Consider the following 27,274-nt stretch of genomic DNA (forward strand, 5'->3'; position numbering starts at 1 on the left):
AGACATTATATAAGTAAGAAACTGGAGAAGTAAAGGGGACACGTACCTCTTAATGTCTTTTGGATAGTTTCAGGTCATTGCAGGTGGCTGTAAAAAACTCAAACAAACAAGGAAGCAAACACACTTAAAGAATGCAGGTATCAAGAAGTATTCACTAATATAGTCTTTGTAAGGAGACGCACATGTCTTCTCTCTGTGTGTGAAGGCTTAAGGACACACACCATGTGTTCTGGTGAGAGACTCTTTCTAACCCAACAAACATGTCGCCTGTATGGGCTCATGAAACCTCTTAAAGCTGTTTCATGTGGACACCTGCATGCAGTCAGAGGTCTCTGTAGGACAGATGTGAAGCAGCAGCTCAGTGAACTCTCAGCTACAGTCAGGATTTTCTGCTGTGATTTACTGACAGTCTGTGGTCAGTGTGATGAATTATTAAAGTCAGCTCTACATTCTGCTTCCTCTACAGGCTCAGAGCTCAGTCTGTAGGTAAACTGGTGGAGGCTATAAGGAGGCCACGCCTTGCTTCCATACACAGTCTGTTTTTTACATGTGATTCATAGAGGTGTTAAGACCTGAACAACAACTCTTGATTTTCCTCGCTGACAGTCTCTTTCCTTTTCAGACCTTCATCTGAGCGTCGAGTTTGTTTCTGTTTCTTTGGATTTTCACTTATTGTTGAAGTTGTATCTGTAGTCATCCATCTTTTCTTTTTTTGTTCAGCCATAGTAGATTACTGTTGACTCCCCTCTCTGGCAGACAGCGTCACAAATGATTTTTTCCACAAATGTCGCCACAGAAACCCAGTCCATAATAATACTATATACTGCAAATGCAAAGGCTTTCATCTGTGGGCCATAGGCTAAGTCACCATTGTGTTACCTCATTCAGAGATAGATAGAGACTTACAGACATTTATTTACTTGAACATCTTTGAGATTCTCATTTTAAAGTCCCTGTAAACCCAAATCCACAAAATCCTTCTAACTGTGTAATTTAGGGTCTTATGTACAAACTAGTAAGCATCTAAAAGTTTTAGAAATTAGTTTTAATCCAAACTCGAGTTATTGCCATTCTTTCTTTGTTTAAGCAATTGAGCCCTGGTCTCCTGGAGGAAAGTCCTGTGTTAGTTTGACCTGACTTCACCTCCTACTGTTCTTCTAGCCCCAAACACATGTTAAACATTAAACTTTGTGACTTAATTAAGTCAGAGTGAACATTTATCTCAGCATTAATCATGTGTGATGATTGAAGGATTGCTCCTAAAATTGTTTGTTTTTAAAAAAAAAAAAAAACCTTTACTAAAACAAAAAACAAAAATTGAGGTTCAGCATTCCAACTTTGGTCCTGATGAAACTATGCCAACAGGAGTTTCAGAGAGAAATTGGCAACAAGAGGAAGTGTGTCCGTGTTTCAGTTTTCCTTCATCATTTACAGTAATTGATAATATTTCTTCTTCAATCTCTTTGTGTTTTCATATTGTTGTACTGTGCCGAAAAAAGTGGTGCAAACACAAGTTTAAAAAAAAAAAGTGTTTCAGTTAAATTACTGTTTAAAGATTGCATTGTGTGTCAAAGCAAGATGTTGTTTTGTTTCTCCTTTTAAACTAATCATATTATGGAACATGAGGCCTCAGCTTATTCAAACCTAAACCCGCCTCCTTTTCCAGATTCTGTTAAGTCGTGTGTGTTTCTATCTGTCATGATCATCAGCTAAATCTCTAACATCTGCTCCATCAAACGTGTCAATAGCAACACATCTAAATAGTTTTTCATTGTAGCTGAAACATTATGTTTTATATCATAGTTGCATAGGTTGGTATATAGGTAGTAGCCTATATTATAGGTTGAATATTCTATCTAACATAGTTTTATGTAAAAAACAAAAAAAAATGTTTTCACATGGGTGTTATTTTATTGTGAAAGTATGTACCGGAAGTGGTATGTTGGTATAAAGCTGAATTTAAAGAACGCAAAGGTTGAAATCTTATAATTATTAACTTAAAAGAGCAGCAGAAATAATACAGAGAACATCGTAGTTTTCTGCCGCCCCATTCTCCAGTCCAGCAGGTGGCGGTAACGCGCCTGTAAACTGTTTTCCTACCGCCATTAAAACTCAAAGAAGGAGAAGCGTTACATGATTTTGAAACTAAATGAGAGAAAGCGAAGCTGACCTCTGTCTTTCCTGTAAACACTGAACTCACTAAATAAACCGTGAGTACATTTTAACTCAGACTAACATCAGGAAACACTGTATGTTAACGTGTGTCCGTTTCTGAAGCACGCACGTGCTGTTAAACCTTAAATCGAGTGTTCTGACTCAGACAGAACTGATTATGTTCCACATCATATGCCAGGCTCCGTTACAAAATCTGCTAATTTACTAGGTTTTTGTCATGGCATCAATACACTACTTGTTAGCATGTTTAAATTGAATTGCATTTAAAGTGCAAACATTTTCTTTCTTTCGGCACACAAAAAACATTAGAAAGTTAATGTTTTAGAAAGCGAAGAGTTCACTAAAAATACTGCAGTTTCACAAGTTAATTTTATTTTTAGCTTGTTCTCCTAAATACTCCTAAATGTAGTTTGTAAATCTGAAATAATAGCAGTCTGATCTTAAACTACCCCTAACGTTTAGCTGCTTAGAAATTTATTATATTTCTTCCCATAGGCTACATTGTTGTTTTTTCTGCATCTTTAAGACAATTCAAATTTACAAACCAAGATGGAGAGTAAGTTTACAGAAGTGAGGGATAGAATAAAGATACACTAACTTTAAATCCACCCATAAATATACAGAATCCTCATTGACTAAGAGTGTGTGATAGATTGGTCCTAAAAGACAGGTTCACATGCCATTACTCTGTTATCCACTTGGAGGCACTATTACTCAAGGAAACTTACTAGTGTTACAGCTGTGTGTGTGTGTGTGTGTGTGTGTGTGTGTGTGTGTGTGTGTGCGTGTAGGCTGCAGCCATGCTGACCTGTGAGATCTGTGGAGAGGAGATCCTGTTGGAGGAGGACATGAAGACTCACCTCCTGCTGAGCCACGAGGAGAACGACATGCACTGCCCGCTCTGCTCGCTGAGCGGAGTGTCGTACGACGAGCTCCGCTTCCACATCAGCTCCGCTCACCCAGAGGAGCCCATTCTGGATCAGTCGAGATCCACATCAGTCTGCTCCGCTGGAACAAACTCTACACACTCAGAGCTTTCATTATCAGAGTCCTGCAGTTCTCGGGACAGCTGCCTTACAGCTGCTGCAGCACCCACAGCTGCCTCTGGTGTTCACACAGACTCAGGTGCAGCAGAGAGGGAGGGTTCATCACCTGGAGAGACTGCATCTATCACTGCATCATCATTACAGAGATCGAAAACCAGACTGGAGTCTTCCTCATACAGCAAAGCCAAGCAGAAGCGCCTGTCCTCACCCAGAAAAGGTGATTAAACTTTATTTAAACACCAGTCTGACTCCTCTGGTCCTGTAAACTTTATTTAAACACCAGTCTGACTCCTCGAACTCCTCTGGTCCTGTAAACTTTATTTAAACACCAGTCTGACTCCTCTAACTCCTCTGGTCCTGTAAACTTTATTTAAACACCAGTCTGACTCCTCGAACTCCTCTGGTCCTGTAAACTTTATTTAAACACCAGTCTGACTCCTCTAACTCCTCTGGTCCTGTAAACTTTATTTAAACACCAGTCTGACTCCTCTAACTCCTCTGGTCCTGTAAACTTTATTTGAACACCAGTCTGACTCCTCTGGTCCTGTACACTTTATTTAAACACCAGTCTGACTCCTCGAACTCCTCTGGTCCTGTAAACTTTATTTGAACACCAGTCTGACTCCTCTGGTCCTGTACACTTTATTTAAACACCAGCCTGACTCCTCGAACTCCTCTGGTCCTGTAAACTTTATTTAAACACCAGTCTGACTCCTCTGGTCCTGTAAACTTTATTTAAACACCAGTCTGACTCCTCTGGTCCTGTACACTTTATTTAAACACCAGCCTGACTCCTCGAACTCCTCTGGTCCTGTAAACTTTATTTAAACACCAGTCTGACTCCTCTGGTCCTGTAAACTTTATTTAAACACCAGTCTGACTCCTCTGGTCCTGTAAACTTTATTTAAACACCAGTCTCCTGTGTGTCACAGATCAGCAGCTGTCCTGCCCGCTGTGTGCTCTGCTCTGCAGTAACAGCTTCATCCTGCAGGAGCACGTGGAGCTGCATCTGATGGAGCAGATATCAGCTGAAGGTAACTGTCTGATTGTGAGACCTGCTTCTCTGCTAACAGAACACTTGAATTATTATCAGCACACAGAAGTGATCTGTCGGATCCAGTCACCACATACCAACCTGCTGCAAGAGTTCATTATCTGGATATAAAGGAAGGAAGCAGTCTGCCTGCCTGCCCCTTTCTTTCTTTCTTCTCTCTGGTAAACTGATCATGTGATTTAAACTCAGGTTTATTTATGAGGCTTTTTAAACAAACCCCAGCTGTGCTCCAGTGTCCATACCACCACACTTCTTAATACACCAGTAAATACATTTAGTGTGTGGTATGTGACAAATAGCCGGATTTGCTCCTGTATCAGGTCACATTTTTCAGTATGTAGCATCTTTTCTGACCCACAATTCTCTGCAGCAGAAGATCTGTCATCACCTGAGCTGCAGACTGCAACAGATGTACTAGCAAAAGGGTCAAAGGTCAAGGTGCACGGTTATGATGAAGTTATACTGTCGTAAAAAGAAACACGGGCTGAGTTTCAAATCGACCAATGGAACGCTGAAGACTGCTGTAACAGTTCAACTACAGTTTAGTGTCACAGGTGGAGATGTGTCTGGATTTAATCCGGTTTATTGTTTGAAGTGTTGTGTTTTCATTTAAACACACACACACACATTATATAGTTTTTTACATCCGTGCGGTCGTGTGTAAGAGCGGGTCACGAGAGCTCTCCCTGAGGTGTAACCGTCTGTTCTGAACATGCACTGTGTTTTATATGATGTGTGTTTACTCATGGAAGATTGTTTGTTCAGGGTCAACACTGGAGACGGGATCACCAGCTGAGACATCATCATCAGCAGGCGGCTCCTCAGGTGCGTCTCCTCTGACAGAACTTAGGTCACATGACTCAGCATGTCTGTTCTGCATTCTGTCCCATTTTATGAATGCATTAATTTTAGTTCAGACTTGATGAGACTCAGCTGGACTTTGTTTTTGATGCTAACGAACACATTTCACCTGCTAACATGCTAAATGAAGCTAGTCTCATTATATAACATAAACCTTATTGATCGTCCTGTGAATGATGAATGAATGAATGAATGAATGAATGAATGAGGAACAGCCATAGACACACATGATACCATGGGTGTACTAGATGCAGACAGGTCCAGAGGACAGAGCCCTGTTTGAGTCGTTTTAATAACCACACTCACACGGTGTGTCATGTGTGTGCAGGACAGAGGAGGTGGCAGTGCCCCCTGTGCTCTGCGCTCTGCACTGACAGCTTCTCCCTGCAGGAGCACGTCGAGCTGCATTTGGAGCACGGAGCAGCCGGCAGCTCTGCAGGTGAGTTATCCATACCCGTCTGACTCATCGTTCATGTATCGGTGTGATGTGGTCCACGCTGAACCTCTGTGTGTCACCTGTGCTGCTGCAGCGAGCCACGACTCTGACCTGGAGGTGGCCCGACGGCTGCAGCAGGAGGAGGAGCAGAGGAGGAGGCAGGAGGAGGCCAGACAGGAGAAGGAGGAGTTCAAGAAGCTGCAGGTGAGGATGCTTCACTGAAAAACAACTGCTGTGCAACACTTAAACATTCAATGTGTGTGTCCTGTCAACCACATCAAAGTAACTCTGAAACATGTTTGATAAACACCAACTCAGCTTTACATCTCTGTGTGTGTGCCTGTGTGTGTGTGTGTGTGCCTGTGTGTGTGTGTGTGTGTGTGTGTGTGTGTGTGTGTGTGTGTGTGTGTGTGTTTGTGTGTGTGTGTGCAGAGGCAGTTTGGTGTGGATGGCAGTGGGGGCTACAGCAGACAGATGGAGAGGACCATGGAGCGAGCGGTGGCCCGCGGCCTCATGGGCCCCGCAGAGTTTCACTCTAAGAAGGCAGAGATGATGGAGTCTCTGTCCTCGGGGGTGGATGACGGCAGGACCAGGACGCAGGGTACGTTTGCATGTGTCAGGAAACACATGTCTCTGTGTGAGACAGGTGTGAGGGACTGTGATGTCTGTAGGTGAGACAAGGACACCTTCCACTGCATCAACTAAAGTAAGGCAGCTCTCTGTAGAACCACGTGTACAGCGGTACAGGATAAAACAACATGAGCAGTTTGGGTCTGTAGTTTCCTGTGAGATGCACTGACAGAGTCGAGTGCTGACTGTGAATCAGCTGAGCTCCAGATTCATAGAGAGAACATAGAACAGGAACACAATCCAGTCAGCCCGGACTGTGATCACATGGTGTCCATCCCTCTCTCTTGTTTGTGCACTTCCTTTTTGAGTCTCTGTTGTCCTCCTGAACCAGTTCCTCTACATTCCCCGACGTTTACTAAATGTTCCTTAGTTAATCTGTACCGTCATGAGGAGGGAGGGGCTGTTATATGTCCTCTGTGTGTGTGTGTGTGTGTGTGTGTGTGTGTGTGTGTGTGTGTGTGTGTGTGTGTGTGTGTGTGTGTGTGTGTGTGTGTGTGTGTGACTGAACAGTCTGATCTGTGCTCTGATGTGGGTCCTGATTCAGATCCTCTCTCTTCTAAGTTCAGACTGCCTGAGATCAGAGAGGCGGTCATGTCTCTGTGCTGGCTCATGATAAATAATGCTAAATGCTAATGCTAAATAAACCAGCTCTGAATTCACTCCATCATCGGTTATAGTGGTAAAATAATAACATAATTCATCCTTGTTCTGTTTCAGCCTGGTGCTGTTTAACTCCTTTGTGCACATTCATCTGAGTGTGTGTGGTAACTGCACAGAGCGTGTCTGTTTATAGAACAGGGATTTAATGCTCATGTAGTCCTTAAGTCCTTTTTAATATCTTTATTTTAGCATCAATTTATTGTTGTTTTAACGTGTTGTTTTATCAGGTGTGCAATGTGTGTCAGTAGTAGTGCTCACAGAGGTTCAGAAATGACGTGCATGTGTGTGCGTGCGTGTGTGCGTGTGTGTGTGTGCGTTCATGCTCTGTACTGAAGCATGATAATGATGACTCCTGCTCCTGTAATGATGCCTCAGCAGCTCATAATGATGTTCTCAGGAATACATCAAAGAGTCAAATAAAAGCAAAGATAAACTGTTGTACGCAGCGTCTGACAGGTCAGCACAAAGAAGTCTTTAGTTAATTAGGGCACGTGACTCACCTGGTAATGACTGAGTGATACACCCGTCTGTGTGTACCTGTGTGTCCAGGTGTGATCAGAGCTCTGTATGAGTACTATCAGACGGACTGCAGAGACTGTGTCCACGTGTGGCTGAGCGCTGACACAGACCACTTCTGCTCCTCAGCGGGGGATAAAGGCTGGGGCTGCGGGTACAGAAACTTCCAGATGATCCTCTCCTCCCTGCACAGGATAGACGCGTACGCTCCCATCCTGCCAGGTGAGACTCACACTGACACACCTGAGCAGAAAACAACACTACATCTCTGTTTTAGAATAACAATCTGAGCCTGTCAGTGGAAACAAGGAGAACTTTGATCCATCAAGGATTATGTTGCAGCCATTACAGCCTGTTCCACTGCTGCAGGATGAACACATCTACTGGACACATTCACACACTTGTTACCTGTTTCATACCTTAAATAGGTAAACACATAATCCTGTTGTTGATGGTTGGAGCCTGATAACTGATCTGTCCTCACATTCCTGCTCCACCTTCATACTTTGAAGATGATTTTATCCCACTGAACATTTTGAGCAGAGAAAAGAGGGCGGGTCCCTGTGTGTTCTGAGAGTGTGCATGTCGTTGTTGAGCGTAAACACAGTGTGTCAGACAGCTGTGTGGGCGTGTCTGATGACTGCTCACTCAGAGCACATCATGTCTTGTTCTTGTCCTGAGTTCTGGTCTGGTGACTGTTGTTGTTTCAGAGATCAGTATCACTGCGTGTTCTCCAGCACATCAACAAGACAGCAGGATTTCTCATGCTGGTGACTGAGATACTTTCTGTTATCCAGCTTCACTGTAGCTCTGCTGGAAGCATCTGCGTCAAACATCACACACATCTGACCAGTTACACCGTGTGATTACAGAACAAGGAGACATTGAACAGCAGGAAAGCCTCAAGGAATATTAGGACATGCTGTATGTTGTGGTGGATTTGTCCCCTAAAGACAGACAGCAACAAACTGTGTGAGTGTCTTTGTCTCCGTGTTCCCTGTCCCCCTGCAGAGAGGACGGTGCCCAGCATCCCTCGGGTGCAGAGGATGATCGAGGAGGCGTGGAGAGAGGGACTGGATGCTCAGGGTGCCTCTCACTTTAACCAGCGCCTGCAGGGAACACGAGCGTGGATCGGAGCCACAGAGCTCTACAGCCTGCTCACCTCTCTGAGAATCAAGTGAGTAAAACCTGCTGCTGACACACAGAACACAACCTCAGGGTGCAGTGTGCACACATTCAGAGTGATGAGAGGAGGAGACACGCCTGAGGTCAGGTGGTTTCAGGCTACTATTGTTAAAGTGTAACAGAGTGAGGAACGTGTTTCCATCCGTTCAGGAAACATCTTTAAAAAGGTGCAAAGTTCTCATCCATGTTCTCTGGCTGCCATGTTCTTCTTCTGCCTCTTTGTCTTTACATCTCTCTTTCTTCATCCTGAAGCAGTGAAACAGGCTGTAATGGCTGCAACACAATCCTTGATGGATCAAAGGTCGTCCACTAAAAGTTCTTGTTGTTTCCACTGACAGGCTCAGATTGTTATTCTAAGTGTGTGACAACATCACAGAAAGGATCCCTACAGAGATAGACCTTTTTGTTACAGAGGAAGATGATTGTTTTAACCACAAACAGGCGTTACATCGCTCTCTGCAAACACACCAGACTCCATTCATAAAAACAGTGATTTAAGCTCACAGAACACAGGAGCTGCTGCCTCCATTGGTTAGTTTGTGTTTGTGGGGCTTGGGTGTTGTAAAGCGTTGGTTCCCTGTTTTCGTTGGAGCCCCCCCCCCCCATCTTTAGTTATTATTATAAACAGCCCTTTTAGTTAAAGTTAAATATGTGGATGTAGACACTTCTGCATGTATGAATGTCAAAATATATATTTGATTATCAAGTAAGAGCTTTTTAATGATTTTATTTAATGTGCAAATCTAATCTTGACAATGTCAGTGCAGACAAAGCCTTGTGCACCCCAGCGATCTATGGCGCCCCCCTAAGGGGCCCGGGACCCTGGGTTGGGAACCACTGTTGTAAAGGGTACTGGAGAATTGAAAGACAGGGCCCAGGTTGAAAAACAGCAGAGTTCCACCTTAAATCTCCACAAAGTGTCAGTTAGCGTCACCCTGAGTGAGTCTGTGCCGTGTGCCTTCAGGGCTCACATCGTGGACTTCCACCGGCCCACAGGCCCCGGTGACACCCACCCCCGCCTGTTTGAGTGGGTGAAGCAGTACTTCAGTCAGACCTGCAGCAGCAACAGACTGCCCCCCCGACTCATCCACACCTCCCTGCCCCCCCTTTACCTGCAGCACCAAGGTAAGCAGCAACAACACCTGCCATCTCACTTAAGCACACACTAACAGGTTTACAGTATAAGTGAGGACAGTCTGCACAAGTTCAGAGTGTGAAGTGTAGAGGATCTACTCAGAGCACAGAGAGAACATGTTTATGTACCACACTGACTCAGACGTGCAGACACTGAACTCTCTTTATTCACACAGTCACATGTGACTCTATGAAGCTCTTCCTTCAGAGACGTCTTTAAATGTGCTGTTATTTACCTTCTGTTTGTAACAGGCAGTTTGTCAATAGTTTACCCTCCGTGTCCTCCTGCAGGTCACAGCCGCTCCATCGTGGGCTTGGAGCAGAAGAAGAACGGCTCTCTGTGTCTCCTGCTGATGGACCCCAGCTCCTCCGTGGTGGAGACCAGGAAGCTGCTGAGCAGAGACTCTGTCTGCTCGGCCGTCAGACACGTCAGGAAGTTCTCCAGCAGCCTGAAGCACAGACAGTACCAGGTGGTGGCGCTGCAGGGCGTCCTGTCTGCAGAGGAGAAACAGGTGTGTGTGTGTGTGTGTGCGTGTGTGTGTGTGTGCGTGCATGCGTGCGTGTCTTCTTCTGATGACTGAACAGGGTTAATCTGTCGATTCAGCCGTTACTTCTCCAGGTTAAAGTTCATCCTGTCTCAATATACCTTTAGTGCACGTTGTACACAGCTGCTCTGTGTCGTTGTGTGTGCAGTCTGTGAATGAGTGTGAATCAGTTGAAGTGTGTGTGTTCTGAGCACGCTCTGTTTGCGTTCACAGGTCAGCATCTTGAAGTCCAGGACGTTGTGTGCGGAGAGGATCCCATGAAGAAGAGCCAGCTTCTCTCCTCTCTGTCTGTTGAACTGTGAACATTTATTTTATTTCATGTCAGAATTTTAATAATTTACTTAATTTTTTAAATAAACTCTCTTTGTGCTGCCTGGTGATGTACCGTTACTGTTCAGGTGAACCTGATGATGCTCTTTAATCTTTACAGATTGAAATAATTACAAATATAAAACATCAAATATCTGACTGCACCCAAATCCTCCCTCAGCAGCTGTCAGAGGTCAGAGGTCACATGACGGGGTGAACCTGTGTGACTCTGACGTGTGTCACATCATCCTGACTGATCACAGTTTGATAACAGCTGATCATCAGAGCAGCTCATTAACCTGTTCTAATCAACATGTGTGTTACAGTCTGACTTAATAATTGATGTATTTAAATATGAAAGTCTCGTTAGTTTTGGATCAGAAAGAAAAAACAGTTTCTCATTGTTTCATCAAGTCATTGTATTTAAACAGCACATTTAACACAGTAGTTCACACAAAGTGCTTGATAGTTGATGCAGACAGACTCAATGTTTTTAATTGTCACTCCCGTTAGACACAGCGTTTACAGTCCTGTTAAATTCGCTACATTTAAAAAGGGACAAAATGTTAAATATAAAGACTAAAACATACTGTCAAACAAATGAAGTATTGATAAGCCCGACAACAGCTGTGTTGCAGTCCACAGTCGTGGTTGTAGAGGGAGTACAGGAGGGGCTGATGACGCAGCCCTGTGGAGCTCCTGTGCTTCATCGGTGAAGAAGCTCAGCTGTCTCACCAGTTAGAGTCCGTGTCAGCGAAGGTTTACATGATGAAATGATGCAATAAAAACAGTAATAACACGTATAACAACTGTAATGATAACATTAAAAACAGAGACATGAAATAGCAAATAGTCACAAAGGTAGATAAATGTGTGATTTATAATCTTGGCTGCTAAAACAGGACGTCACGTGAAACGGGACACAAACAACAGCATGGAGTTAAAAACAGCTTTAATCCATCCATTATCTATACCGCCTATCCTGTTTAGGGTCGCGGGGGGCTGGAGCCCAGCCGTCATTGGGCAAAGGGCGGGGTACACCCTGGACTGGTCGCCAGTCAATCACAGGGCTGACACACAGAGACAGACAACCTTTCGCACTCACACCCACACCTATGGGCAATTTTTTTTTAGAGTCACCAGTTAACCTTACTAGCATGTCTTTGGACTGTGGGAGGAAGCCGGAGACCCCGGAGGGAACCCACGCATGCACAAGGAGAACATGTACACAGAAAGGCCCATCTTGCCCAAACTTGGGTTTGAGCTGGTGACCTTCTAGCTGTGAGGCAACAGCGCTAACCACTGTACTACCGTGCAGCCCAAAACAGCTTTAATCTGCCTTCTAAAGTTTGTCAGCCTATAAAAACTGCTCGTCACAACTGATCCAACCTGTTTATTAAAACTCAATGTGAGGTCTAAACTTAGGCTAAGATTTGTGACTTATTGTGAAAATTCAATCAAACATGGGCCCAGGCGTTTTCCTCGAGCTGATGACAGAGTGAGGACGGACAAACGTGATGAATTCAGTTTTGTTTTCATGAAGTTGGAGCAAATTCTTTGCCATCCTCTGACGTCTTTTAAACTCAGATAAAATAGTGTCATTAGAATAGCATAAGAGTAGGTAAGAGGTTATGTTTTTAACAATAGAGTGAATGGGGAGCAGTTCTAAAGAGAAGAATAGAGGCCCTAGAGTTGAGCCCTGGGGGATGCCACATGTTATGGGAGCAGGTTCTCAGACCGGGCCCTGCAGAAATTATCTGTCAAACAGTCAGTGGACTTTTAGTAAAGATTATTTTTCCGAATCAGTTTGTTGATCTTGTGGTCTATAAAGAAGCAGATCTTGGTCAAAGTCTTATTGTGTCTGACAGTTTAAACCCTTGAAATGATCCATATACAGAAATACAGCACATCCTCTCAGTGCAGAAGATGAAACTTCAACATGAAAACCAAAGAGTCCAGAATGTTCTGTGAAAGCGATCTGAAACCTCGATGCTGGACGTGAAGTCAGTGATGAGGCTCATCAGTGATGACCTCTGCTGTATCTCTGTGAGCTGACCGCAGGGAGGGAGGTTTGAGACGTGAAGTCAAAGCTGTTTACGTCCGGTCCCTGAACATCTGGAGAAAGTTTCAGCTGTTTCACAAAGAACAACATGGAACAACGATCTCTGTCCAGATGAGTCTCTGCTGACTGAAGATTGGATCTGCCTGCGGAAATATTTTACAAACCCTGAATGAGTTTTTAATGTTTGTCTCTGGAAGCTAAAATAACGCTGATCAAACCTTTATAGGATCAAACCTTTATATAACTCTGAGAGACAAGTTTTAACAGCAGGTTCCTGTTCTGCACATAAAGTACACAATATAAGTGATAACTGAACAGCAGAGAGGATGATGGGTCCGTCTTTTAAAGTGCTGTCCAGGTCATTGCTCTGATTTTAAACTGTTTTCTTGTCTGTGTGTAAAAATCACCGTCAGTAGTTTCTGTGAGCTGGTCAGAATAATCAGTTGATGTGAAAGAGCTGCAGTGATGTGCTCTGTCATACTGTGCTGGTTTCCGTTCAGTGGTATCCTCACATGAAGTAGACTGTTGACAGAAGGGTGTGTGTGTGTGTGTGTGTGTGTGTGTGTGTATGATCTTGTTATTAACACACACTTTCTGACTGAGACTCTTTATTAAGTTATGAATGTGTTTGGTAAATGGACTGTAAAGTGCCTCTCTACTCTTCCGCAGAGCACTTTCACACACACATTAACACACTGATGCCATGTGGCTAACCATGTACACACCGATGGCTCTGCCTTCAGGACCAATTTGAGGTTGCCCAAGGATTGCAGGAGCTGGGGATCAAACTACCAACCTTCTAATTGGAAGATGGCCGACTCTAGCTCTTAGCCACAGCTGTGTTTAGGATGCGTGAGAATCCAGAATATATCTAAAGTAAATGTTTCTGTGAGATGAGAACACAATAATATAGATTTATGTTTAGGTTTGAGTCTTTGAAAGGTTTAATACTTTATCTCAGACAACACTGGAGAGCTTGACAGGAAGAGCTACACAATCTGGCAGGGAACAAGTGAAAGCGGGCTGGTAATAATACTAAGTGACTAATGAGGGAATGAGCTGCAGGTGAGGGGAACGAGTTGATTGCCAGGCCTGAAAGGAGAGTTAGTGATGACGCATGAAAACAAAACATATGATGAAATAGTACTTAAAAGTACTACGTCTGTGAGCACGAAAAGCAGACTGTGTCTAAAAGTTCTCTCCAGACTGTTAACAAGATAAGATAAGATACTTTATTGATCCCCAGAGGGTAAATTTGGTTGTTGCAACAGCACACAGACAAGAATCAAGAAGAAAAGTACAAACAGAAATAGGAATAGATCAAAACATAAAAATAACAGATATATACAACTCGTATACAAACGTGACATACGGTAAGAGATGATCTACAGTGACATGTATGGGTAACAGCGGCATTTAGCAGTATAAATAGGGTGCAATATCAAAAGTGTCAAATAAATACAGCATGTTACTGACAGTATGTATACGTATATAATGCAGTATGATATGGAATATTCAGTCAATGACAGTGTATATTGGAGCAGCAGAAACAACATATTAGATGTAATGATAACATAATATAGTAGAGAGTCCCTGAGGAGTGAAGGTGATTAGAGTCACTGTCTGTTGGGGGCTGTTCAGCAGGATGACAGGCCGTAGCTTCCACCCCTGTTGTACCGTCTGCAGTGGGCACAAAGGAGCGCCTGAAGCCACCCTCCTCTCAGCCACTGACTCCACAGTGTCCAGTTCAAGCCCAACCACAGAGCGGGCCATCCTCACCAGCTTGTTGAGTCTGTTAGCCTCACCAGCCTTGATGCCACCCCACCAGCACACCACAGCAAAGAACAGTGTGCTGGCCACAACAGACTGGTGGAAGGCCTTCAGGAGCCTGCTGCAAACACTGAAGGACCTGAGTCTCCTCAGGAAGAGCAGCCTGCTCTGTCCCTTCCTGAAGAGGGCGTCAGTGTTGTGAGACCAGCCCAGTTTGTTGTTGATTTGGAGCCCAAGGTACTTGTATGAGTCCACCCTCTCCACTTCCTCCCCCTGGGTGATGACTGGGTCAGTCCTCTGTACTCCTCGTCGTCATCGGTGATGCATCCAACAATGGAGGAGTCGTCGGAAAACCTTTGGAGGTGGCAGGTACCAGAGTTGAACTGGAAGTCTGAGGTGTAGAGAGTGAAGAGGAATGGCACCAGAACAGTTCCTTGAGGTACGCCGGTGTTGCTTCTCACCACCTCAGAGGCACAGCCATCCACTCTGACATACTGTGGCCGGCCAGTGAGGTAGTCCAGTATCCAGGCTGTGGTGTCAGGGTGCAGTTGCATCGCCTGCAGACCCTCAGAAGGCGGGGCTGGATGTTCAGAGTAATGACAGAGTCAAACTGTATTAAAAAAGTGTTAATGCATTGTCGTCTTTATTCAAACATCAGGATTCTTCTCTGAAGGATCAAAAAGCTGCTTTGATCGTCGATCAGGAGCTCTGACAGGAAATGTTCCACCTCTTTGTTTGTGTTCACTTTAAAGGTGATTAAATATTCTGTCTTTACCTGCAGAGAGAGTGAGGTTCATGTGAGGTGAAACACACACACACACACCCACAGTGTGTGTGTGTGTGTGTGTGTGTGTGTGTGTGTGTGTGTGTGTGTGTGTGTGTGTGTTCTGCACTAACAGAATGTTTAGGTGTGTATGTTGTATTGACACTTCAAACAGGACAGAACTGCTCTGAGATCAGCTGACACTCTGCTGACTGACTGACCTCCTTCCTCCTCCTCCTCCTCCTCCTGCAGTGAGAACGGGAAGTTCTCAGTGAGTAAAAACCAGCGCTCGTGCACACGTACACCTCAGTGAGCAGGAGAGCAGAGGAGGAGGAGAGGAGGCTCGTGCAGTCCACTGGTTCCTACAAAGAGTTTCTGATTCTTCAGAGTCAGTGTGCAGAGAACACAGCAGGTGAGACACGTTTTATCATTAACTTCATGTTTATTAGCGCGTGCATGTTGTCTGTGGTTTCTTGATCACCTTTATACAAATCGATCAGAACATCAGTGTGTTTTGAACTTTCATGTTTTACGTCCATTCTGTAGATGATGAGCGGATGTCAGTGTGAACAACAAACATGTTTGTGCTTTACATAGAAACAGGACCGCTGCTGATTTGAACACCTGTCCAGCAGGAAAGCAGGCTCACTGAATACTAAATTCACCTGTGCGCGTGCAGCTGTGATGGATGCAGGTGAGGTCCGGACTCAGAAGCACCAGCTGCTCACTCACAGAGGCTTCAAACTCATTAGCGGGATTCATGACCCGGAGTATGTGGATCAGATCTGCCACCTGGAGCTCCGCGACTCGGACGTGTTCGTCATCACGTACCCGAAGTCAGGTGAGAGGAGATCCGCAGACAGAGGACAGGTTTGATCATAACTGTGAGGATATTTAATGTTGCTCCTGCTGCCTGACCGGACCGCTCCGGCTCCATGTGTGTGGATAGGGATAGACTTCCTCTCCTGATGCTGCATGCAGACACAGAACCACAGTCTGATACTAGACTGTATAACCATATAACCTTAGACTGTATAACTATATAACCTTAGACTGTATAACTATATAACCTTAGACTGTATAACCATATAACTATAGACTGTTTAACTATAGACTGTATAAGCATATAACCTTAGACTGTATAACCATATAACTATAGACTGTATAACCATATAACCTTAGACTGTATAACCTATAACTATAGACTGTTTAACTATAGACTGTATAAGCATAACCTTAGACGGTATAACCATATAACTATAGACTGTATAACCATATAACCTTAGACTGTATAACCATATAACTATAGACTGTTTAACCATATAACCTTAGACTGCATAACCATATAACCTTAGACTGTATAACTATATAACTATAGACTGTATAACCATATAACTATAGACTTTATACACAGCCATGAACGTCTGAACTCCGACTATGATGCGATGTGACCGACCTTTTCATCTGCATTGATATTTGACTGACCATGTCACATTCTAATATCATTTATTGTGTTGGTTCAGAACGACTCTTACAGTTAGATGAGTTTTTTTATTATGGGGCAGCATCTTGGTTGTCATGCTCTGTTAGAGCCACCAGGTGTCATTGTTAACTCTTCAGGTTACTAGCCCGGAGTGTGGTGGCAGCATCAGTTGCTCTGATACGGAGAGAAGCATTTAGAAAAATAGGAAATATAAACAGAAGTAAGAAATGTCAAGGCAAATATGTGAATTAAAAGAGTCTGATGGCCACAGGCAGGAATGACTTCCTGTTGTGTTCTGTGGTGCATTATGGGGGATTGAGTCTTTCACTGAACCTGCTCCTGTGTTTAACCAGCACATCATGGAGTGGGTTGGAGACATTGTCCTAGATAACCCGTAACTTGGACAGCATCCTCCTGTCTGCCAGCACTGCCAAAGAGTCCAGCTCCACCCCCACAACGTCACCGGCCTTGTGGGTCAGTCTTTTGGCATCAGCATCCCTCAGCCTGCTGCCCCAGCACACAACAGGAAATAAGGATAGCCCTAGCCACCACAGACTTGTAGAACATCCTCAGCATCGTCCTGCAGATGTTAAAGGACCTCAGCCTCCTCAGGAAGTAGAGACGGCTCAGGCCCTTCTTGTAGACGGCTTCAGTGTTCTTGGCCCAGTCCAGTTTATTATTCAAGTAAGCCCCCAAATACTTGTAGTCCTCCACTGTGTCCACACTGACCCCCTGGATGGAAACAGGGGTCACAGGTGCCTTTGCCCTCCTCAGATCCACAAACAGCTCCTTTGTCTTCGCCACATTGAGCTGGAGATGGTTCTGCTCACACCATTGTGACAAGAGTTTTCAGTAGTTTCAATCAGGATCATGATATTTGATCATTTCACTGTGGAAGCAGAGCAGATGACCTCACACAGAAGATGAAACTTAGTGCTGGCCTCTCTTCACTGGCTCCTTGTTCTTGTTAGAGAAACCCATTAATGTCCACAGTGGAATTTTATAATTTTCCTTCACAGCACTCAAAGTACCAGCTGAGCTAAAAACAAATCCATTTAATTTTTTCAAATCAGTCAAAGTATGAGGCCACAGCACCCGTTTTTCTTAAACATCTATTTTTAGTTGTTAGTCACAAGGGGTCACCTCTAAACCAACAGGTTAGGAATATCACATCTTCATAATTCTTCAAACACACATAGTCTAGACTCTTACAATTTATGTTCAAAAAGAAGTTTGATAATGCACTGCTTTTTCTTTGTCCAGTAGTTATATTTTGCAGAAGTTAGGGACCTTTTCTCTGGTATTCTCTGGTGTTTCTATGTTGTCCTATGAGGGTATGAACAACATGACTGTTTTAATCTCAGATTCATCCAAACTAAATATCCATGTCACTTATACCCACACACTCACACACACACACACGCACACACACACACACACACACACACACACACACACACACACACACACACACACACACACTCTCTTCTACTACTACTACTACACCATTATTACACAATCCTCTGAAATCTGTACAAAAAGTAGTTTAGATTTTACATTTAAAGTATAAAAATAGTTAGACTGACAGTGACTAACTGATCAACAAACAAGAAAACAAAAAAATACTCTTTCACCTGCATTTCAAAGGACAAAGACAAAGTAAGGGTGTGTGTGTGTGTGTGTGTGTGTGTGTGTGTGTGTGTGCATGTGTCTGAGATTTTGCGTGTGTATGCGTGTGTGTGTGTGTGTGTGTGTGTGTGTGTTTTTGCACGTGTTTGTTTGTGTGTAAATGTGTTTACTAGTGGTTGAGGCACCTCAAAGGTCTTGGCTAATCAGACATTCATTCCGGGCCCATTAGGAATTAGCATGCATCCTTCAAATACATTGCAGTGATGAAAACGCCTGGTTTTGAAGCTACATGTCTCTTCATTTCTTTCCAAAGGTTGATTGGAAAATATTTTTTAGGATTAATTCTTACTTGAGTCTATCTGGTCTTTGAGTGCATGAGAGTTTTTGAACATGTGACCACGAAATGGCTGCATCGCAAAAACCACAAGGAGTTAAATCAAATGCTTGGTATCATTGGATTCAGAACAACTTAAATTTCAATAATATATGCTGATATATATTGATTCAGTGTAAGTTAGATATTTAGCATGACAAATGAATGTTGAACTTGTTTTTGTGAATTTTTAGCGTTTTTTTTTTTTTTTTTTACAAAAACACAAATTAATCAACCAATTAAGGCAAAAATTTTAATTTTGTTTTGTGTAGCCACATGTATTTAAAGTTTCCACAGCAAATTTTGTATTACCACCTCCAACAGAAAAAAATCTGTGGGACTTTTCCTTAATTTAGTCTATAGCCATTAATGAGTGCTTCTGCTAACTGTAAATGGCAATGCACCTTTGTATTCCAATGATCTTGTGTGCCCATACGTGCCTGCATGGGCACTGCGCTCCCAGGGGACTGGTCTTCTGAGTGTCCCCAAGGTTAAAAAGAAGACTGTTGGTGAGCGGGCGTTTTCGTTCTGTGCACACACATTGTGGAACAGTCTACCTGCAGATGCTCGGTTGAGGTAAAACTGCAGACCCACTTGTTTACTGCTGTTTATGCGTCTTGAGGTTGTCTGTATATTTCTCTGATGTCTCGTCTTATACTGTGGCGTGTTTTAAATGTTTTTGTATTGTTTCAAATTTTTTTCAATCTACTGTATGCAAAGCACTTTGATTGAAAGCGCTTTATAAGTAAATTGAATATTAGTTATTATTAGAGACACCATTCTGCTCCTGTAGGAAACGAAATTAAGGAAGAAAAAGTTGTTCAAAAACATGGAATTGACTGACTTAATTGAGTCCAGGTGGGAATGAACTTCCAGGTAACTTCCAAAACAGCTTGTAACACGTATTTTTAACAAATTAACAATCAGCACAGAAAATCTATTTTAACAAAAGAATCTTACCTTTCCTTTTATGACCTGAAATGAATCACCTGGATGGAGCCTCTGACCATCAGAGACACAGAGTCATGTGATCACACCCTGTACTCCCTCCTCCCTGCAGGGCAGTACAGTCACACACACAGAGAGGACGAAGATGATGATGATGATGTGATGATGAAGAGTCATGTGCTGTGTTCACAGGGACGATCTGGATGCAGCAGATCCTGCTGCTGATCGAAGCTAAAGGAGACCCGAGCTCCGTCAGTCAGGCGAAGTACAACGGTGACCTGGTCCCCTGGATCGAGGTGGAGGGTACCAGGGAGGCCTTCATCACGGCCCCCTCCCCCCGCTTCAGGGTCTCTCACCTGCAGCACCACTTGATGCCTGCAGCCCTGAGCAGGAGGAAGGGCAAGGTCAGAACTATGCCTGTGTGATGAACGAGTGAGGCTGTGTTCTGAACGTGTGATGCTGTGTGATGAACGTGTGATGAAGGTCTGATGCTCTGTTATGAACGTGTGATGCTGTGTGATGAATGTGTGATGCTGTGTGATGAATGTGTGATGCTGTGTGATGAAAGTGTGATGATGTGTTATAAACGTGTGATGCTGTGTGATGAACGTGTGATGCTGTGTGATGAATGTGTGATGATGTGTTCTGAACATGTGATGCTGTGTGATGAAAGTGTGATGATGTGTTATAAACGTTTGATGCTGTGTGATGAACGTGTGATGCTGTGTTATGAACGTGTGATACTGTGTGATGAACGTGTGATGCTGTGTGATGAATGTGTGATGCTGTGTGATGAATGTGTGATGCTGTGTGATGAACGTGTGATACTGTGTTATGAACGTGTGATACTGTGTTATGAACATGTGATGCTGTGTTATGAATGTGTGATGCTGTGTGATGAGTGTGTGATGCTGTGTTATGAACGTGTGATGCTGTGTTATGAACATGTGATGCTGTGTTATGAATGTGTGATGCTGTGTGATGAGTGTGTGATGCTGTGTTATGAATGTGTGATGCTGTGTGATGAACGTGTGATGCTGTTATGAACGTGTGATACTGTGTTATGAACATGTGATGCTGTGTTATGAATGTGTGATGCTGTGTGATGCTGTGTTATGAATGTGTGATGAATGTGTGATGCTGTGTGATGAATGTGTGATGCTGTGTTATGAACGTTTGATGCTGTGTGATGAACGTGTGATGCTGTGTTATGAATGTGTGATGCTGTGTGATGAATGTGTGATGCTGTGTTATGAATGTGTGATGCTGTGTGATGAGTGTGTGATGCTGTGTTATGAATGTGTGATGCTGTGTGATGAACGTGTGATGCTGTTATGAACGTGTGATACTGTGTTATGAACATGTGATGCTGTGTTATGAATGTGTGATGCTGTGTGATGCTGTGTTATGAATGTGTGATGAATGTGTGATGCTGTGTGATGAATGTGTGATGCTGTGTTATGAACGTTTGATGCTGTGTGATGAACGTGTGATGCTGTGTGATGAATGTGTGATGCTGTGTGATGAGTGTGTGATGCTGTGTTATGAACGTGTGATGCTGTGTTATGAACATGTGATGCTGTGTTATGAATGTGTGATGCTGTGTGATGAGTGTGTGATGCTGTGTGATGAACGTGTTATGCTGTGTGATGAACGTGTGATGCTGTTATGAACGTGTGATGCTGTGTTATGAATGTGTGATGCTGTGTGATGCTGTGTTATGAATGTGTGATGAATGTGTGATGCTGTGTGATGAATGTGTGATGCTGTGTTATGAACGTTTGATGCTGTGTGATGAAAGTGTGATGCTGTGTTATGAACATGTGATGCTGTGTGATGAATGTGTGATGCTGTGTGATGAAAGTGTGATGCTGTGTTATGAATGTGTGATGCTGTGTGATGAGTGTGTGATGCTGTGTTATGAACGTGTGATGCTGTGTGATGAACGTGTGATGCTGTGTGATGAACGTGTGATGCTGTTATGAACGTGTGATGCTGTGTGATGAATGTGTGATGCTGTGTTATGAACGTTTGATGCTGTGTGATGAAAGTGTGATGCTGTGTTATGAACATGTGATGCTGTGTGATGAATGTGTGATGAATGTGTGATGAATGTGTGATGCTGTGTGATGAACGTGTGATGCTGTGTTATGAACGTGAGATGCTGTGTGATGAACGTGAGATGCTGTGTTATGAACGTGTGATGCTGTGTTATGAACGTGAGATGCTGTGTGATGAACGTGTGATGCTGTGTTATGAATGTGTGATGCTGTGTGATGAAAGTGTGATGCTGTGTTATGAACGTGTGATGCTGTGTGATGAATGTGTGATGCTGTGTGATGAAAGTGTGATGCTGTGTTATGAACGTGTGATGCTGTGTGATGAATGTGTGATGCTGTGTGATGAAAGTGTGATGCTGTGTGATGAACGTGTGATGCTGTGTTATGAATGTGAGATGCTGTGTGATGAAAGTGTGATGCTGTGTTATGAACGTGTGATGCTGTGTTATGAATGTGTGATGCTGTGTGATGAAAGTGTGATGCTGTGTTATGAACGTGTGATGCTGTGTTATGAACGTGAGATGCTGTGTGATGAAAGTGTGATGCTGTGTTATGAACGTGTGATGCTGTGTTATGAACATGTGATGCTATGTTATGAATGTGTGATGCTGTGTGATGAATGTGTGATGCTGTTTTATGAATGTGTGCTGCTGTGTTATGAACGTGTGATGCTGTGTGATGCTGTGTTATGAACGTGTGATGCTGTGTTATGAACGTGTGATGCTGTGTGATGCTGTGTTATGAACGTGTGATGCTGTTTTATGAATGTGTGCTGCTGTGTTATGAACGTGTGATGCTGTGTGCTGCTGTGTTATGAACGTGTGATGCTGTGTGCTGCTGTGTTATGAACGTGTGATGCTGTGTGCTGCTGTGTTATGAACGTGTGATGCTGTGTGCTGCTGTGTTATGAACGTGTGATGCTGTGTGCTGCTGTGTTATGAACGTGTGATGCTGTGTTATGAACGTGTGATGCTGTGTTATGAACGTGTGATGCTGTGGGATGAACATGTGATGCTGTGTTATGAATGTGAGATGCTCTGTGATGCTGTGTTCTGAATGTGTGATGCTGTGTGATGAATATGTGATGCTGTGTTATGAACGTGTGATGCTGTGTTATGAACGTGTGATGCTGTGTTATGAACATGTGATGCTGTGTGATGAACGTGTGATGCTGTCTTATGAACATGTCCAGGTCCGGTGTGTGAGAGTTCGGGGGGATCTATTGGTAACATAAGATGTAATCTTCACAAGTATGTTTTTATGACTGTATAATCACCTGAAAATAAGATTTTTTATTGCATCAACACCTAGAATGAGCTTTTTATATCTACAGTGTGAGCAGGTCCTTGAACACAACATATTTCTACGGTAGCCCTGAAGGGACAAACCAAACTTTGACCATTGTAGGTTCTCCTGGGGCTGAGGGGAGCAGTTATCAGTTAATTTAATCTGCAGCCTCACCACTGGATGGCACTAACAGAAAGGGTTCATCCTCTGCAGCAGTTTGTGAGATTTCAGGGCTGCTATCAAACCTCATTGTGTTTTGGTGGAGATTATAATCTTGCCCTGATTGTATAAATATTAAAACATGTCCAGGGCCCACAGTGACAAAAACAAAGTGCTGTAACAAGTGTCTGCTCAGGTTCAATATCACGTTTATCTTGGTTTTCTTCTCCCATGAATGAATGAATGGTCATCCCTCCACTAGCTGTTGCTTGTTCTGGCTGTTCTCAGGCCCTGCTGATACGGAGACATAAAAACAACCCTGATGTTCCTTTAGTTGTTTCTGTTTGTCTCTCCTCATGTTCCTCTGATGTTTGTTGTACTTTTTCTTGTGACTTCTTGCCCTGTGCCTGCAGGAAACAGAATACACTGACTCACCCTGTGAACACTGAGGCCAGTTTTAGGCCCCAGAGCAGTTTGAAAGTGAACACAGTTACAGACTTTACCTCTTTCAGGTGATCTACATAGCCAGAAATCCCAAAGATGTCCTGGTGTCTTACTTCCACTTCCATAAAATTGCAAACATGCTGGATACTCCGAAAGATTTCAATGATTTCTTTGAGAGGTTCATGAGAGCTGAAGGTAAGAGCAGCTCTGTTGTGTTCAGCACGCGATGGATGTCCTCAGAGTGTAAATGTCTGTGTGTTTGTCTCTGCAGTGTTTGGAGGCAGCTGGTTCGAGCACATTAAGACCTGGTACTCACACAGGGAGGAAATGAACATGCTGTTCATCACTTATGAGGAAATGATTCAAGTAGGAGCTCAAACCATTCATCTGTTTAATCTGTCACGTCTACCAGCTGCCGGATGCTGTAGACCTGTGTTGAGGAGTATCAGATGATTGTAAGAATAGATTTTGGTACATTTATATTCTGTGTTTCTGTCCAGGACCTGGCGTCGGCGGTGAAGAGGATCTCCTCCCTGCTGGGTAAAAATCTGACGGAGGAGCAGCTGTCTGACGTGGTGAAGCACAGCACCTTCACCAACATGAAAAAGATCCCTCAGGCGTCCTACGAGCAGGTGTCAGATGACCTGCTCAACCACCAACAGGGAAACTTCATGAGGAAAGGTGAGAAAACAAAGAATGACCTGTATTTGTGCGTATACTTTGACCAAGTATCTGTATTTATATTTTACACACATATCTGTAAGTATACTTTGACCAAGTATCTGTACGTATACTTTAAACAAGTATCTGTATGTATACTTTACACACATATCTGTATGTATACTTTACACAAATATCTGTATGTATACTTTACACACATATCTGTAAGTATACTTTACACAAGTATCTGTATGTTTATTTTACACAAGTATCCTTATGTATACTTTACACAAGTATCTGTTTATTTTACACACGTATCTTCATGTATACATTACACAAGTATCTGTACATTTATTTTACACAAGTTTCTGTATGTATACTTTGCACAAGTATCTGTATTTATACTTTACACACATATATGTAAGTATACTTTACACAAGTATCTGTACGTATACTTTACACAAATATCTGTACGAATACTTTACACAAGCATCTGAACGTTTATTTTACACAAGCATCTGTACATAGAATTTTAGAGTATGTCAAAGGGACACACATCTACCCATATGCTGTAACACACTGACCATCCAGACTAGAGCTTCATGTCAGAGTGACGATGACTGACTTTAACCCCTTCCTCTTCCTGTCATGTGACCTTCAGGCACCATCGGGGATTGGAAGAATCACTTCACTGTGGCTCAGAACGAGCGCTTTGACGAGGTCTTCCATAGAGAGATGCAGGACTTCCCCCTGTCATTTATCTGGGACATCAGGGACATCCGGTGATCAGGTTCTAATCTCAGGACTACACAGAGAAGAAGAAAGAGAAGACGACGATCATAGTCACAGCTGCAGCTACATTAAATCTAAACTGTACATAAAAACATTATTTCTCTAGCTTCTCTTTCCTCCTGACACCTCTGTTTGTCTACATGTTATTGCCTGAGGATAAACTTCACTTTACTGCTGTTTCCCAGAGCATACTGTAGTTTTGACTCCCCTTTATGTAGCCACTGGTTTTCATTGATTTTAACACATTTTGATCATATATGCAAAGCTGTTAGAATATATTCTTTAGTTTAAAACCCCAGGTCTGTTTTACTGCTGTCACAGTTACATTATTATTACCTATAAAAGCCTTTAAACCAACCTTCACTTCCAACTGACCATTGATAGTGAGTCAAAAAATGATCCCTGATCACATGAAGTTGTTTTAATTAATTAGTTAATCCTTCAGACTGGAGTGTCTGCAGACCTCTGACATTAACTTTCCCTCACAGGTGTTTTATTGAATCAATCCAATTATTCAGGACGTTTTCAGTCAGTTTGTTCCTCCAGACTTTCATTTGACTGTTTTTGTATTTGGTTGTAATCAGTGCTTTGTGTGTTGCCGTCCTGCTCCCAGGTATTCCTGTTTGTTTTGAATTGATGGAACTATTTATTGAGTTCATGTTTGCAGTGGGCCCTACTTTAAAGTATCACACGCCATCAAAGTATCAAACTTTCCTGTAATAATAATAATTTTACGTTTTTGTCCTTGAGATGACGTCCACTCCAAAACTAAAATTGTAGACACAAGTTGACATGTTGCTTTGATGTTTGTTTTATAGAGCAGTTTATTCTCCTGTGGTCCTGCTGTGTGTCTTTGTGGTTTAACACTGCAGATAAAGCGATCTCTGTGTATCTGATTTGTAGTAAATGAGCTAAGTGTGCATGAATTACAGCTGCTTATTACACAGTCTGAGTGTTAGCTTATGATTCAGGTTAGAACAGAAACATAATATTGACCGCATGTTGTCTCAGTCTGTGAAGAGAACACTCTCTGTTTATATGAGATGAATTTAAATGTCAGTCTATCTGCAGAGCACCTCACTCGGGTCACCTGACTCGGACTTGACTCAAGAGTCTAATGAAGCGTCTTGGATTTAACACATTTAGATCTGTAGCCACACGCTGACTTCAGCCCTTTGTCTCTCAAGCACAAATATCCAAAGTGCCGCTGTGACAGCTGCTCTCCCTCCTGACCACAGAGACTCTGAATCACCGAGCAGGACGAGTGATCATCTGTGAACAGAAACAGCTGAGACCTTTGACTGTCTCCTGCAGGTGTGAAACCTCTGCTGTGACTCTGCTGTCTGTAACTAATATGATTCTGTTTAAATTAACAAAATTCTGTTCATTCAAAACTCATTCACTATGTCAGTACATTGACTCTTCTGTCACACTGATAAAAAACTGTCATCAATATTAAATGTAGTGAGGGTGCTTTAATAGAAACTGTTCCTCACTTTGAACTTAAACTTTGCATTTCTAAAAACATTGATCACACTGTAAAGTCATGTGTTTTATGGTTTGAAGTATAAACTGGGTGGAGCATGTTGAGGTGTAACAGTGTAATATGGGAACGATCATGTCAGGATAATACTGAAGGTGCAGTCAGTCTGTGGGAGGAACACAGCGAGTGAGCAGCTACTAATATCCCAAAGTGTGAAGCACTGAAGTTTTACTCCTGTTTACTTATTCTATAGAGACATATCAGCAGATGTAAACTATATTTTTGTTATATAACACTGTGTATAGGACATACATGTGATTAAAAGCTGATGCATTGAGAGTTTGGTCTCTCGTCTGTCTGTGTTCTGACTGTTCACGTTCATGAGAACAAACGCAGACGGTGCTGCTCTCACACGGATGAAAACATAAAAAATAATCTGACGGGATAAATTCCTTCTGTCGCTTCAAGTTTCAAGAAACTCCTTCAAACGTTCATGAGTATCACTTTCGCGCCGATGGGCCGAAAATAACGAGCAGAAAAGTGTTTTTTCAGGACATTAAGAGCTCACAGGGAAGTTGACCTTTGACCTTTGTCATCAATTCAGTCTTTGATCCGATCAGACATGTGTAAAACTGTGTCATAATGAATGTATGAAGTTTTGAGTTATGACCAAACGATAATCTGAGAGATCACAGTGACCTTTGACCTTTGACCACCAGAATCTAATCAGTTCACCGTTCAAAGTGGGCGTTTGGAAAAATGTGAAGACATTCCTTCCAGGTGTTTGAGATGTGTTCACAGGAATGAGAC

The 27,274-nt window shown here is 43.0% G+C and overlaps 2 protein-coding genes across 2 annotated transcripts; both read left to right on the forward strand.

Moving 5' to 3' along the window:
• The first annotated feature begins 2,124 nt into the window (after positions 1-2,124).
• On the forward strand, positions 2,125-10,606 carry zufsp (zinc finger containing ubiquitin peptidase 1). Its single transcript, XM_069656805.1, has 12 exons — positions 2,125-2,210; positions 2,967-3,438; positions 4,154-4,255; positions 5,041-5,100; positions 5,465-5,575; positions 5,667-5,776; positions 6,005-6,173; positions 7,412-7,600; positions 8,390-8,555; positions 9,528-9,688; positions 9,989-10,209; positions 10,456-10,606. Exons 2-12 carry the CDS (start codon positions 2,976-2,978, stop codon positions 10,501-10,503), a joined length of 1,800 nt encoding a protein of 599 aa, XP_069512906.1. The 5' UTR covers positions 2,125-2,210; positions 2,967-2,975; the 3' UTR covers positions 10,504-10,606.
• Positions 10,607-15,471: 4,865 nt separating this feature from the next.
• Positions 15,472-26,803, forward strand: LOC138584070 (amine sulfotransferase-like). The gene is made up of 7 exons (XM_069656202.1): positions 15,472-15,558; positions 15,744-15,987; positions 19,772-19,983; positions 23,598-23,724; positions 23,801-23,895; positions 24,030-24,210; positions 24,851-26,803. The coding sequence occupies exons 2-7, from the start codon at positions 15,831-15,833 to the stop codon at positions 24,973-24,975; spliced, it is 897 nt and encodes a 298-aa protein (XP_069512303.1). The 5' UTR covers positions 15,472-15,558; positions 15,744-15,830; the 3' UTR covers positions 24,976-26,803.
• Positions 26,804-27,274: the final 471 nt, after the last annotated feature.

Source organism: Semicossyphus pulcher, unplaced genomic scaffold (genome assembly GCF_022749685.1).
Source record: "Semicossyphus pulcher isolate SPU_LCO1_2020_fin unplaced genomic scaffold, fSemPul1.0.p SCAF_9, whole genome shotgun sequence".
NCBI lineage: Eukaryota > Metazoa > Chordata > Actinopteri > Labriformes > Labridae > Semicossyphus > Semicossyphus pulcher.

Excerpts from the sequence above, each read along its gene's own strand:
- zufsp (XM_069656805.1), top strand. The coding sequence starts at position 2,976 with ATGCTGACCTGTGAGATCTGTGGAGAGGAGATCCTGTTGGAGGAGGAC. Across the intron at positions 4,256-5,040 it reads GGAGCAGATATCAGCTGAAG|GGTCAACACTGGAGACGGGA; the intron begins GTAACTGTCTGA and ends TTGTTTGTTCAG. Across the intron at positions 8,556-9,527 it reads CTCACCTCTCTGAGAATCAA|GGCTCACATCGTGGACTTCC; the intron begins GTGAGTAAAACC and ends GTGTGCCTTCAG.
- LOC138584070 (XM_069656202.1), top strand. The coding sequence starts at position 15,831 with ATGGATGCAGGTGAGGTCCGGACTCAGAAGCACCAGCTGCTCACTCAC. Across the intron at positions 19,984-23,597 it reads TGAGCAGGAGGAAGGGCAAG|GTGATCTACATAGCCAGAAA; the intron begins GTCAGAACTATG and ends TACCTCTTTCAG. Across the intron at positions 24,211-24,850 it reads GGGAAACTTCATGAGGAAAG|GCACCATCGGGGATTGGAAG; the intron begins GTGAGAAAACAA and ends TGTGACCTTCAG.